Genomic DNA, 15,357 nt, shown 5'->3' with positions numbered 1-15,357 from the left:
TAAGGAAAAAGTTGCTTAGCTGCTCTTACCCATCAATGAGAAAATGATGCATTCCTGGTAAAAAAAAAATGAATAATTAAAGGATATGAATAGAGCCACTTTGTAAAAGAAAGAAGATACCCCCCAAATATATGAGAAACTGTTGAATTGGGATTAATTAAAAAAGTGAAAATGAGAATAACCATTTTATCTTTACAAACAGGTAAAAGTTAAAAATATAATGAAATTATACTTATTATGGTATGCTTCCTCTTAGCCTAAGGATCTCTTGCTGTCATCATTTCCATCTGTGTGATGATGTGATCTGTCCTTTGGGGTCTCTTAGGAAAAGTTGAATTATACCTCTATATGATGGTCTTTTAAATATTTACCTTAAGCCTTTCTTGTTGTTTTTTTCTTGGTTAAGTACATTTATTACATTTAGGTATCTCTTATTTATCATAGTTTTAAGATCTTAGGAGTCTGACATAAATCTTTTGGGCACATTAAATATCAATAACATGTTTTTGAATTTATCAAATCCAGTGAAGAATCTTTGAAGGAATCAATGTTTCAGTTCAAAAACTTCGAACTAGAAAAGTCATAAATTCTCAATGTAGGCAAAATTACTTATTCAGTGTATGCCTTTTTTCTGTGCTTGGCTATTTTGCTAGAAGAATAATAAAATATTATAAATATAAATTTTAGTTATCTGAACTCATATGCAGTTGGAAGTCAATGTTTTAGAGCAGGTGTTTTGATGCGTGCTTTATTGTTGGATATGGGTTTGGAGGATAGGGAATGGCTGGGGAGTCCCACTGAGATAATTAGGGGGCACTGGTGGCCTCAAACCTGGACCAGGTTATTAACACTCCTTTCTTTTTCACCCCCTACTGCTGATTGGAGTTTTTGCTGTCCCACCCTTTAGGATTTCCCTTTTCCTTCCTCTTATCCTTTCTGGTAACTGGTGGCAGCAAGGTTCGTGGCTCCATCTGTGGGCTCATGATGGTGTTGGCAAGATACTCCTTAGCAATTGTTATACCAGCTGGAACGTCACCCCAGCATCACTGAAGAACCTGGACAGGGGATAATGGAAGCTGATCTACGATGTTAAGGAGAGCATTTTTTGCCATGATTAGTTAGAAGTCAAATAGCTTAGAGAGTGGTGAAGACACGAAGTGAGGTCTTTCCCCTGTAGAGTAAACGTGTGTCTTCATGTGGTCCTCACTGATCATCTGGAGGGTGTTCCACAACAAGGGCCTGCATAGCCGTGGAGACTTTCAGAATTCATCCTCCAGGAGCTCCATATTAAGTTGCTGATTAAAGTGGTAAGTAGATCTAATCTAGGAAAGAGCACCCCTGCACCCACGGAACAGAAGTGCCTGCTAAACCTTGCTGTGATCAGCTTTGTGGTAACTGTGGGATTCTGAAGAAGTGAGTCTGTGAAGAGGTCATTGAACTACTGATGAGCAGGCCATTTTAGGAATATTATTTTATACTAATGGTTCTCAATTTGGGGTGATTTTACTCATCAAGGGTCATTTGGCAATATCTAAAGACATTTGATTGTTACAACTCAGGGGGAGAGCATCTCGTGTGTGAAGGCCTGGGTTACTGCTAAACATCCTACAATGCACAGAACAGCTCCCACAACAATGAATTATCGGCTGCCAAATGCCCATAGTGCCAAGATTGGGAAACCCTGCTTTCCAGTTAGTTGTTCTACCTTGAGTAACTAAAAACCATGATTCATTGACAGCAATGCCAATTATGTGACATAACATCAAGGAAGAAAAACAAAATACCAAAACGTTGCCTGTCAGAGAGACTTCTTTCTGAACGGTGGGGACCCAGAGTGTGAGGAACATGGCTGTGCTTTGGTCAAGGATAGGCTGAGGTAGGATGTTCACATTCTTCATGACTCAGTGAGTCTAGAGCACAGGTGTATAACTCCACTTGTTGTCAGCCATGTAGACACAACATGGAGAAGCTCACCACTATAGCTGTAACACCTGCAAAGCCATCACTTGGCTCTAAGCGACTGTTGTCTGTAAAAGGTATAATTGCCCTGTTGACACTGTGCAGGAGCTGGCACCTGGAGAAAGAGAAAGCCAGAGCTGTCCGTCTTTGCAGATGGATGAGGGGAGCCAGAACACAGCTTGGCTTGCTCGTGCCCAGAGAAAGAAAGTGTTAAGCTGCTGACCCTGAAGGCAAGGGAGAGCCAGCCATGCAGCTGTGTGTGGGGGTCACGGAATTAAGCAGCTGAGATAAAGGTGAACAGTGTAGAGAGCTAGTTAAGAAAGCTGTTGATGAGAGCTGCTGCTGAATAAAATCATTCACCTGCCTATGGCCAACCCCCGAGTGTTCTTTCTGCTCATTCACCCACCCTCTCACTCAGGACCTCAACATGACCTTTGGCGCAGTTGTGAACCTGACACAGTATTTGTCATATTTGGGAGAGGAAATATCTTGTTGCGAAGAAGCAAAACAGAATCTTCTCTGTTTTAACCATTTATCAGTATGTTTTTAGGAAATTTCATCAGTTATTTTTCTTTCCACTTATTACTAATTTTCCCAGGGGTTTTTGATTGAAGTTGGATGTAAGAATGTCAGAAGTGCTCTTTGTATATTGGCCCAAAGGGATAGGACCCAGATTTTTGTGCACATGGAATTTTAGTAAACTTACTTAAGAACTCTGTGAAGGTGTTGACAAAAAGGGACCTTAAGATGGCAGTTCAGTTGTGGCAGGCTTTGGAGATGTCACCAGCCTATGGTGTATAGGCTAAACGGATTTTTAGGCTAGAAGAATAAAAAAAGATTTTATTCTAGCCAAAAAATACCTGCTCTATGGAGTTGTTGAACTCCATAATCTTTTATCACCAGTGTTCTATGATTTCATGATGATAAAGCTTGGCATTAAAAAAAAGACTCATTATAAATCAAAAGCCCATTGGTGGATATTTTCATTCTTGGAGATCCATATCCTATAGTTCTTGGAAAGTTGCTTGAATTATTTTTAATAATTTTTTTGACTATCATTTATTTTTTCTTTATGAAATATTTGGATTGTCTCTCCAATTCTCTTATCTTTTATCTTCTATTTTTCATCTCACTTTTTTTTTTTTTTAACCTTTTGGGTGATTTCCTCAACTCTGTTCACCAACCTTCCTATAAAACTTTTTATTTTGGCTCTCCTACTTTTAATTATGGAGTTGTTGAACTCCATAGAGCAGGAGAAATAATATATGTAAAATGCTCAGCACTGTTCGTTACATAGTGTTTAGTTAATAAATAATAGTGATTATTGTGGTGTTGGCTTTTACAATGTGGAATCTTTGAACTCCTTAGTGAATTACCAGTTGTAATTCTATATTATACATCACATTTTAGTTGTACATATATGTTTCTAAAGAAGTATTCTCTTTATGTGTGCTTATTTTCAGAAATGCCTAAAACAACTCTTTGTAACCCAGAAGGTGGTTCAGCAGGCTAATGGAAAAATGCAGCTCTGTGAGCAATCCCAATGTGTTTGGAAAGGTACAGGGTCAAGACATTGTCCTTCCTTCCTGCCCTCCTCTCTCTGCCTCCTTCATGTCTTCCTAATCTTAAAATAAATTATTTTAAATATATTTTATAATATTAAAGATATATGATATAAATATATAATAATAAATAATAACAGACTAAATCAACCTAATTGTAACATTTGAATAATTCTCATAAACCTCTGTTCTAACTACCCCTACCTCCAAGTCCCATTCTCTATAGGTGACCACCTTTAGCTCTTCCAGCTGTACTCCTGGTATTTACATCTACTTTCTAAATAATATTGGTAAACTGCTATTTCTTGCGATTTTAGACTTGATCATGACTTTTTTGTTTTTGGTGTTGCTCAGGCTGGAGTGCAGTGGTGCGATCTCGGCTCACTGCAACCTTTGCCTCCCAGGTTCAGAGGATTCTCATGCCTCAGCTTCCTGAGTAGCTGGGATTATAGGCATGCACCACCATGCCTGGTTAATTTTTTTTTTGTATTTTTAGTAGAGTTGGGGTTCACCATGTTGGCTATGGCTGGTCTCGAACTCCTGGCCACAAGTGATCCTCTTGCCTCAGCCTCCCAAAGTGCTGGGATTACAGGCATAGTAGGTAAGAATTTAGTTATCTTTCTGCCTCATTCAGTTTCATCAGTTTCTTGACATGCTTATATCACACTTTAAAAAAGTAAAATTAGAAGTTAATGTTTACATATTACTACACAACTATTATTCACTATCAAGTCAAATAGTATAATTGTGCTTCTTTTCTAGTATAACTTTTGCTGAGTATTAAAAATTGCCTTATTTTTCATTTACTAGATATCTATGACACTATTAATATTTCCTCTAAATGCTCCAATGTTTTGTTCCGTAGCTGTCAATAACAATTTCCATGTGCTCACTCATTCCAGTTTCTTCTTTTCCTTGATGACCTCCCGCTGAGAGCCTGCTGAACAGGCTGCTTTCTTGGCCAGTTGCACGGTTGTCTTCCAGGACTTTTCATCAATATTAGATCCACTATTTTTGGGCAGCTATGTTATGCTCTTTCTGGGTTTGCTGGTCTGAAAATGTCCTTATTCTTCTTTTATGCTTGATTCATAGTTTGGCTGGCTATAAATTCTAGTTTCACTCAGAATTTTGACAATATTGCTTTATTATTTTCTAGCATCCACTGTTGCTGTTGAGAAGTCCTGTGTTAATTTGACTTCAACTTTGCTTTTTCTCTTTTGATGCTCTTAGAAAAGCCTTTTATCACCAAGTGTTCTAAGATTTCATGATGATAAAGCTTGGCACTGAAAAAAAACCCAACTCATTGTAAATCAAAAGCCCATTGGTGGATATTTTCATTCTTGGAGATCCATATCCTATAGTTCTTGGAAAGTTGCTTCAATTATTTTTTAATATTTTTTTCACTATCGTTTATTTTTTCTTTCTTTATGAAATATTCTGGATTGACTCTCCAATTCTCTTATCTTTTATCTTCTATTTTTCATCTCACTTTTTTTTTTTTTTTTTAACCTTTTGGGTGATTTCCTCAACTCTATTCACCAGCCTTCCTATGAAACTTTTTATTTTGGCTCTCCTACTTTTAATTTTTTAAAAGCAATTTCTGTACTCTGTTCCTTTTTTTTTTTTTTTCTTTACAGCATCTTGTTGGTGCTTCATGGATATACCACCTTCTCCTATATCTCTGACAATATTATTTTGTAGAGTTTTGGAAATACTTCTGTGCTCTCTGCGTTGTTTTCCTTTGCTTTGGTTTTCTCTCCCTCCAACCCCTCATTTACTTTGGTTTCTCTCTTTCAGAGTAAAAACTTTCCCGAAAGCTGTGCATTTTAAAAATAGTACTAGGGTAAAGAGCTTAGTTCTTCTATCCTAGGTTAAAGAGCACCAGGGTAAATTCAGCATAAAGATTTTAGTACAGGCACGGTGGGTCAAGCCTGCAATCCTAGCACTTTCAGAGGCCGAGGCGGTGGATCACTTGAAGCCAGGAGTTTGAGACCAGCCTGGCCAACATGGTGAGACCCCATCTCTACTAAAACCACAAAAATTAGCTGAGCATAGTGGCTCACACCTGTAATCCTAGCTACTTGGGAGGTTGAGGCAGGAGAATCACTTGAACCTGGGAGGCGGAGGTTGTAGTAAGCTGAAATCACACCACTGCACTCCAGCCTGGGGGACAAAGTGAGACTGTCTTTTTTTTTTTTTTTAACTCAAAATCTGTTTTTTTTTGTTTCATACATCTCCATGGTGCCTGGTGCTATTGAATTAAAAAAATTGTCATTTTTATTTATCCAGAGAATAAACATCTGGTTTCTTCTGGTATATGCATATATGTGTGTATGTATTTACTTGGTTGGGCAGGGTGTGTGTGTATGTGTGGGAACTTGACAGTCTTTCAACTAACCCACCTCTCAGTCTTCTCTGTGCCTCTGAGCCCTTGTGGGATTTTGCAAGGCAAATCAGCTTGTTTCTCTTCACTGTCTCCCTCTTCACTGTCTCCCTTTGCAGGCACTTGAGGGGTAGTTTCTTATGCTCTTCTTGGTCAGTTATTAATCCATTATTCACTTTCTAGAAAATTATTGCACTCTCTTGCCCACTGCTGTATTCACTCTCATACTGTTTGTTCTTGTGTTTTCACCCCTTTAAAAAGTCATTTGCTGTACTTACGCTGAAAATAGGAGGCGGAGGAAATAAGCTTATATGGCCCTTCCACCGACTTGACTTGACTTACATCTGTCTCTCCCCTTCCCATAGATCACTTTAGTGGCAGCATGAAGAAATGATTTGAACAGGAGGATGTTGGAGGCAAAGACTAACTGAGAGGCCCTCTGAATGTTCTATGCAAGACTCTGTTATTGATTCTTTTAAGGAAATTTAAACTATGAAATAGATCCCACGTAAGCCAAGTAATTGCTCATCAGTGGATCATGGGGCAAATGTTATCCAGGTGCTGTGTATATAAAGCAATTCTTTATGCCTTGTCCATATCTGATGACTCTGAAACCTTACAGCAGGCAGCCCCTGTAAACTTTCAGGTGTACCTCTTTGCCCAAAGCTGGTAGGAAACTTCAGATGGTGGTGTTGTGAGTGTAACAGGGAAGCTCTGTAGCCATGCAGTGGGGAGATGATTGCCTGTGGCAATTTCTAGAAGGTCCTTGTTCCATGCTACATTTGGAGCTCTCAGTTATTTCTTTCTTTCTTTCTTTCTTTTTTTTTTGAGACAGAGTCTTGCTCTATTGCCCAAGCTGGAGTGCAGTGGCGCGATCTCAGTTCACTGCAGCCCTCTGTCTCCTGGGTTCAAGCGATTCTCCTGTCTTAGCTTGGGATTACAGGCACATACCACCATGCCCAGCTAATTTTTTATTTTTAGTAGAGAAGGGGTTTCACCATATTGGCCAGACTGGTCTCCAACTCCTGACCTCAAATGCTCCACCCGCCTCAGCTTTCCAAAGTGTTGAGATTATAGGCATGAGCCACTGTGCTTGGCCTCCCAAAGTCTTTTGACCCTGAGCCCCATGTGTTTTCATTCCTACTTTCTGTTGCCATCATGAAAGTTTTTGTGTTATTCATGAGATTACTGTCATGGTTGGAAAATAATTGTTTGGGAGCCAGAATTCTGTGTGAGAACCCTCTTGAGAGAACTAGTGTGGTTCATTTCATAAATGCTGAGGAAACTTGCCTGCTACATTTCCCTCTGGAATAAGTTCTGGTAAGCATATCCATGGGGTGCTTTGGCAAGGTCTCAAATATAAATGTGAACAAGGAGACAGAAATCCTCAATGCTAAAGTAGATGTCTGTTTTTATGGCTTGTCCTAATTTTTTTTTTTTTTTTTTTGAGACGAAGTCTTGCTGTATCGCCCAGGCTAGAGTGCAGTAGTGTGATCTTGGCTCATGGCAACCTCCACCTTCTGGATTGGAGCAATTCTCCTGCCTCAGCCTCCCGAATAGTAGGGATTACAGGCCTGTGCTACCACACCTGGCTAATTTTTGTACTTTTAGTAGAGACGGGGTTTCACCATGTTGCCCAGGCTAGTCTTGAACTCCAGCCACAAGTGATCTGTCCACCCTTGGCCTCCCAAAGTGCTGGGATTACCGGTGTGAACCACAGCACCTGGCGTGTCCCAATTTTTTATTAAAAATATGTTTTGGGGCTGGGCGCGGTGGCTCACGCCTATAATCCCGGCACTTTGGGAGGCCAAGGTGGGTGGATCACAAGGTCAGGAGTTCGAGACCAGCCTGGCCAACATAGTGAAACCCCCGTCTCTACTGAAAATACACACAAAAATTAGCCGGGCATGGTGGCGGGTGCCTGTAGTCCCAGCTACTCGGGAGGCTGAGGCAGGAGAATTGCTTGAACCCAGGAGGCGGAGGTTGCAGTGAGCCGAGATTGAGCCACTGTACTCCAGCATGGGTGATAAAGTGAAACTCCTTCTCAAAAAAAAAATTTTTTTTTTGGAAATTTTCTTTTAAAAATTATGTAGATAACACATAAATAGACACTTTCAACTTCTAAATACAGGGGTGTCCAGTCTTTTGGCTTCCCTGGCCACATTAGAAGAAGGAGGATTGTCTTGGGCCACACATAAAATACACTAACAGTAAAGATAGCTGGTGAGCTAAAAAAAAAAAATCACAAAAAATCTCGTAATGTTTTAAAAAAGTTTACAAATTTGTGTTGGGCTGCATTCAAAGCCCTCCTGGGCTGCATGTGCCTTGCGGGCTGCAGATTGGACAAGCTTCTATCTAGAACTTTGTGCATATTTATTCTTCAAGTGTCTGTTTCCCAGCAGTAAAAAGGGGAAAAAATTGAGTTAGATGCATAAAAACAGGGACAAAATTTCAGGCCTTCTAAATGTTCTTTTGGGGGTTTGGGAAAGTATGGTTGGGATGGGAGTGTGAACCTTGTCTTTTCCTTAGAATGATATTTTCTTAAAAGCAAAATAAAATGTATGGGGACATGTCGTTCCTCAGCTCTCTCATCTTCTTTTGTCCTAAACAGCAACAAGTTTTTGTTTTTGTAAGGTGCTGAATATTTGACTTAGAATAAAAAATATATGTTCTATGAAGCCAGAGATAATGTGCCTATATTATTCTGATATTTTAGGAGTCTCTCTCTCTCTCTCTCTATACACACACACACACACACACACACACACACACACACACACACACACACACACAAACTGTATTATTTAGATTTGTTTTAGGTTCACAGCAAAATTAGGCAGAAGGTGCATGTTCCCTTCTTGTTACCACACATGCACACATGCACAGCCTCCCCCATCATCAACATCTCCCACCAGAGTGGTACATTTGTTACAATCAATGAACCTACATTGACACATCATTGTCACCCAAAGTCCATAGTTTACATTAGAGTTAATTCTTGATGTTATGTATTCTATGGGTTTGACCGATGTATAATGACATGTATCACTGTTACAATATACAGAATAGTTTCATTTTCCTAAAAATGCTCACTACTTTGTCTATTCATCCGTCTCGCCCCTTCCCATAGAAACCTTTTTGCTGTATCTATAGTTTTTCGTTTTCCAGAATGTCATATAGTTGGAATCATACAATATATAGTTTTTTCAGATTGTCTTCTTTCACTTAGTAATGTGTATTTAAGGTTTCTTCATGTCTTATTTTTTATTTTTTTTAGAGACAGAGCCTCACTCTGTCACCCAGGCCGATGTGCAGTGGTGCAGCCATGGTAGCACTGGCCTCCTGGCTCAAGCGATCCTCCCCCTTAAGCCTCCCAAGTAGCTGGGACTACAGGTATGGGCCAGCAAGCCCGGCTAATTTCTGTATTTTTTGTAGAGACTGGGTTTCGCCATGTTGCCCAGGTAGGTCTCAAACTCCTGGGCTCAGGCAATCTGCCTGCCTCAGCTCCTAAAGTGCTGGGATTGCAGGCGTGAGCCACCGTGCCCAGCCCCAGGAGTTTTTTTGTTCATTCTTTGGGTATTGATTTTTTTTAAAAAAACATTGGTGATACTTTATCAGCAAGCCTAAGTATTTTTAGTAATCTTGCAGTTTTGCCCTCAACTACAGGTTTTCATAGCTAACACGGAAGCAGGAATTTATGAGTAACAATTTGGTTTCTTGGTGTAGCATTGTGAAGCTCTCATGCTTTTATCAGAAGCCATCTGGTCATAGACACCACAAGTCACCTAGGTAGGTGGTCTTGTTTTCTTTTGATTTTATAATTCTCAGTTTGATCACAAGCTGAGTGGTTGGAGATGAAAAGACAGTGGCTTGTGGTTTGAACTTAGTATGGTCTTTTGATGAGAACTGAACAAAAGATAGAATACTGACCTTAGATAGTCATGGGTAAAATTAACCAAAAGCAGTAAGTCTGTGTGCTCTGATACTGAAATATTGAGAGAAAGAGCTAAAATCAATGAATCAGTAAATATTTATTGATGAAGTCTCAGAGTAGGGCATGGGTGTACCAGGTAAGTCTTGATGTGGAAAAGCAAAATTCACTTTGGTTTTAAAATCCCAAATAACAGAAGAAATATTCAAAGCATGATGTAATATCTCTGTGTACTCCCCACAAGATCTGTCTTCTTCATTCAGTGTATACATACATAAGAATAGACCATCATTAGTACAATTCTTTCTAATACAGTAACACAAAATGTATATTTCCCACACCATGCCAACATTAACAATACCCATCCCTGAATATGAAAGTTGCACCAGGAAAAGTCAAGTATATTAGCCATATTTGGATGTTACACTATTTGGATATGAGGCTTTTTATTAGAATGTGCTGTATGCATGTGCTTTTTATTAGAAAGTGTTGAAAAAATTTTTAATATTCTTGTTTAAATTAATACTGAAGTACTCTTCATTTCCTTCCTTCCCTGGCTCTTTGTACTGTAGTTTTATCATGATGACTACTTATTTTCTACTTAATTAAGCTTTTCCACTTAATGTTATTTCTTAACACCCACAATAACAAATATTATATTTTCAGGATCATAGAGCTGTGTAGAAGTGTTTGTTTCTTGCAGGCTGCAAAGATGGAGTCAGAGATGAATCCTTCCATCTTAAAAGGTCCAGTGATATAAACGATTCCATACTCCAGCCAGAGGTGAAGATTCATCTTACTGGTCTTCGAAATGACTACTGTAAGTTATCATTTACATTGGGAATTGAAAACTTGAAATGACAAAACGCATCCTGTGCTTGGTATAAACATGAAATTTGATTAAACCAGATGGCCTTTATGCCTCATATCCAAATAGTGTAACATCCAAATATGGCTAATATACTTGACTTTTCCTGGTGCAACTTTCATATTCGGGGATGGGTATTGTTAATGTTGGCATGGTGTGGGAAATATACATTTTATGTTACTGTATTAGAAAGAATTGTACTAATGATGGTCTATTCTTATGTATGTATTTTAAATATGGGTAAATTGAATCAGTCAAACAACTGCATTGGGTCTACTTGTTATATGCCCAGCTTGTAATCTAGTTTGGAGGACAGGACTAACTGACATGGAACTGATACCATATGCCAAGGTAGATTATAAATAATAAATCATGGGATATGAGGAGTTATAAAGACTAGAAAGAGCTTAGTGAGCTTCGGTGTTGTCTAGAAAGACGTTGTAGAGATATTTATACTTAAGTTGGATCTTGAAAGATTGTTAGAACTTGGAAAGGTATAGAGGAGAAGGACCATTTTTGGTATTGTTAACAGCATGAAGAAGGCAGGATGTTGGTAATTAATGATATTTAATGACAATGAAGAAGATACATTGGGGACTGGTGAATAGGTGGGTACAGATTATGGAGAAAAGTTTAGAAATTTAGATTTGTTTTGGGAGTTGTTGACTAAGAGAAACATCAAAGGAAAATTCATGGCAGAGTATGCAGAATGCACTTAGTAGGAAAGAGCTGCCAAAGAGTGAAGGCTTATTTTTCCTCCATGAAGAAAAGAAATGGGATGAGAAATGAATTCATGATTATTCCAAGTTTTTGAAGCAGGAGAAGGGTGGTGTCACTGAGAAGACAGATTGGCAGAGGAGGTGATTTGGAGAGGAAAGACTATGCTTGAATATTATATTAAAGGAGACAATGAGACATAGAAGAAGCTTGGCAGATTATTTGAAACGAATGCTGGTAGTTGAAAGAGGATGGACTAGTCTATAGGTCAGATGATTATGATTGAAGCCAGGAGCCAGTGTAAGCTCCCTAGGTGAGGGAGAGAGGAGCAGAGGGAAGGGGCCTGGGCTCCATGGAATATCTACAAAGAGGCATGAGCTGGAAAAAGCAAAATCCCTAAAGGGAACAGTTTTGTATCTTCCTATTCTTTCAGCTCCTTCTCCAAAAGAATTTATTGTCATGACCAACTAAGAAGGATGCCTTTTCAAAAAATGTTAAAAAACTGTTACACTCATATTAAAAAGAAATGACTTTTGTTCCCATTTTTCCTTTAAGCCACAGCCCTTTTTCTTTCTTTCTTTTCCTTTTTTTTTGAAACAGAGTCTTGCTGTGTCACACAGGCTGGAGTGCAGTGGCTCACTGCAGCCTCCGCCTCCTGGGTTTAAGCGATTCTCATGCCTCAGCCTCTTGAGTAGCTGGGCGTGTAGCTACAGGCATTTGCCACCATGCCCGGCTAATTTTTGTATTTTTAGGAGAAACGGGGTTTCACCATATTGGCCAGGCTGGTCTCGAACTCCTGACCTCAAGTGATCCGCCTGCCTTGGCCTCCCAAAGTGCTGGGATTACAGACGTGAGCCACCATACCCAGCTGCACAGCCCTCTTTCTTTCCTCCCTTTGACAGTAAAACTTTCAAAACATCTTTATACTTACAATTTTCTATTTCTCTCCCCATATTGTCTCAAATCCACTCTAGTCAAGTTTTAAGTCTCATCATTCAATCGAAACTACTCTTCCAAACATTACCAAAGAACTCCTCGTTGTTAAATCCAAAAGTTACTTCTTAGACTTCATACTGAACCCTAACAACTATATTTGAGACAGGCGATCAATCCCTCCTTCTTGATATCCCACTCTTTTGGGTTTTGTCCAAGAGTGTCTTTTTGTTCACTCTTTCTCATCCTTTTTTACTGATTTGTGTTTCTCTTCCACTTCCCTGGCCTCTAAATGTTGGAGTACCCAAGGCCTATTCCTTGGACATCTTTTCTTCTTTTACTTCGGTTCTATTTAATTGATCTTAGCTTTTTGGCTCTATCTCTTTGTATTGTATTTTGTCGTCATTGTTCTAGGGATTACAATGTGATTTAAACTTTCTTAGTCTACATAGAGTTACTATTGTACACTTCACACAATATATAAACATCTTGCAATCATGTAGGTCTCTCAAACTCCCCAGTGCTTTTTAGGTTACTGTAGTTGTCATGTGTGTTTGTTTGTTTGTTATTGTTTTTTGAGGGAGGATCTCACTCTGTCACCCAAGCTGGAGTGCAGTGGCTCAGGCTGGAGACTGTAGAGGCTTACTGTAGCCTCTACCTCCTGGGCTCAAGTGATCCTCCTGCCTTAGCCTCCCAAGTAGCTGGGACCACTGGCACATACCACCTTGTCCAGGTAATTTTTTGATTTTTTGTAGAGATGGGGTCTTACTATGTTGCCCAGGCTGGTCTTGAACTCCTTGGGCTCAAGTGATCCTTCCACCTTGGCCTCTCGAAGTGCTGGGATTACAGGTGTGAGCCACTGTGTCTGGCCTGTCATGCATTTTGTATTTACGTACACTGAAAACCGTCCAATTGTAAGCATTTTAAAATTGAAAAAATATTTAAATAGCTTAAGAGGAAAAAATGGCTCCTATGTTTACCCAAATATTTACCAATTTCAGTGTTCTCCTTCATTTCTGAAGATTCAAGTTTCTCTTTCATATAATGCCCCTTTCGCCTGAAGAGCTTCCTTTAGCGGTTCTTGCAGATTAGGTCTGTTGGCACAGACTTCTGTTAGATTTTTCATCTTCCAGTTTATGAGGTTTTTGCTGGATATAGAATTCTGAGTTGAAAGATTCATCACCACTCCCTACCCCCAGCATTTGTTCCATTGACTATGGCCTCCATGGTGTCTGGTGAGAACCCCATGGTCATCTGAAATCTTGTTATCCTGCTTCTAAGACCTGACTCTACTTACACATGTTAGATTTTTGGATATTATTCTACAATTCCCTGAGGCTTCATTCTTTAACAAATTTTTTTCTCCCCATTCTTTAGGTTGAATACTTTCTGTTATCTATATTCAAGTTTACTCTTTATCACCTCTATCCTGCTATTCAGCATATCCAAGGAATTTTTCAGATATTTTATTTTTCCATTTTAAAGTTTGTATTTTATGGTTTTTGTATATTTGATTTCCATTTTAGAGCTTTGTTTTATGATTTCTATTTTCTTTACTTAGAAAATACTTTTGGGTTTTCTGTTTATCTGCTAAAGCTTCATACGACTTTTCATTCATTTCATGTGTGGTTTTCTTCACTTCATGGAGAATATAATGGCTGCTTTAAAGTCTTTGTTTCATAATTTCTATACCTAGGTCACCTTGGAGTTTTCATTTATTGGTTGTTTTGCCTTTACATTTATCCAGTAATTTTGAATTTTGTCTGGATATTGTAGATGTTATGTTATAGTCACTGGCTCCTGTGGAGAATGTTGATGTTTTCTTCTGGTTGATGTTTTTGTTCTAGTTAGGTTCATATTTTAAGTTTTGTCTTGCCATTTGTGGGTGGTGTTTCAAATCTTAGATCAGTTTCTTTAACTTTGACCATGCTGGTTTGGGTCTGTATCTCATACATGTGGATCAGAGCCTAGACTGAGACTTGTATGGAGGTTTCAAATCTCAGTTTGTTTCTTAAAGCCTTTGCTAAGCTAATTTGAGTCTCTTCTGCATGTAAATGATTTAGGGGTAAGGCTGAGATGTGTGTGAATTAATATACTCACACTCAGAGGATCTCTTTCTTTTGGCTTTCTCATGTCTAGGACTTTCCCCTCATACTGGTATCAGTTCTATGCCTCAGGCTCTATTTCCATGGTTTCTCTGACCAGAAAGATGGTGTCCTTTTTATCAGAGTCTTCGCTGGCACTCTATGACTGGGGCCTGTCCTCGGGGCAAATGTGTGAAAGACAAAAGTGGGAAACTCACCCCCGGCCAGGTTGCTTCTCCAAAGTTTGACTCCCTTACTTAGTTTACTGCTTTTTCTTACTTTCCAGGGTCTCCAGGTGTTTGTTTTTTATACTTCATTCAGAGTTTAGATTTATCACGGGGAGGGAATGTATTGTAGAGGTTTAAACTACTGTAGGGAAACTGGTGTGCTACTTAGTTTTATACTGATACGTGTGAGTCAGGAGTTTCTGACTGATAAGAAATAAGATAGGGTATATTTTAATAAATTGTCATACAAATATGTTTTCTCTTAGCAGTCAAAGGTTTCTTATTAGTGTAAGCTATAGAATACTGTTGAGAACATGTAGGTATCATACATGAACCATCGCCTCTTCTAGCTGGGTGGTATTTTTGGTTAGAAATGATGGTGGCATCTCCCTTATAGATATCGTAGGTCCAAGGGTGTCTCCATAAGCATTATATGCTTTTAATTTTTAGTGATCTGTTAAATGAAGTTTGCATGTACTAATAATGGTAGATGAATCTGCCAAATTCTTTAAATGCCTCTAAATAAGTATATATCCGTGTAAATAATAAGCATTATTGCTTATTAGACTGTGAGTGTTGACACCAGATTCTATTCCAGTTTTCATTTTTGAACTTTTAAGGATTTTCTTGGTTCCATGTTTCTGTTTTCCAACTAACCATGGGATGGTATTAGTCTTTTCCCTATAAATAAAG

The 15,357-nt window shown here is 38.9% G+C and overlaps 1 protein-coding gene across 3 annotated transcripts in view; it reads left to right on the top strand.

Annotated features, from left to right (window-relative positions):
* Window positions 1-15,357, top strand: part of CDC20B (cell division cycle 20B) — a 59,226-nt gene that overhangs the window by 29,387 nt on the left and 14,482 nt on the right. For all 3 annotated transcript variants that reach the window (XM_045393714.2, XM_005556897.4, XM_045393712.2), the window contains exons 5-6: window positions 3,423-3,516; window positions 10,539-10,655. In XM_045393714.2, coding sequence (XP_045249649.2) covers window positions 3,423-3,516; window positions 10,539-10,655 — 211 coding nt within the window. The remainder of the gene's footprint in view (window positions 1-3,422; window positions 3,517-10,538; window positions 10,656-15,357) is intronic.

Source organism: Macaca fascicularis, chromosome 6 (genome assembly GCF_037993035.2).
Source record: "Macaca fascicularis isolate 582-1 chromosome 6, T2T-MFA8v1.1".
Classification (NCBI taxonomy): domain Eukaryota; kingdom Metazoa; phylum Chordata; class Mammalia; order Primates; family Cercopithecidae; genus Macaca; species Macaca fascicularis.
Note: the sequence above shows the minus strand (reverse complement) of the source record. Positions and strands in the feature narration are given on the sequence as shown.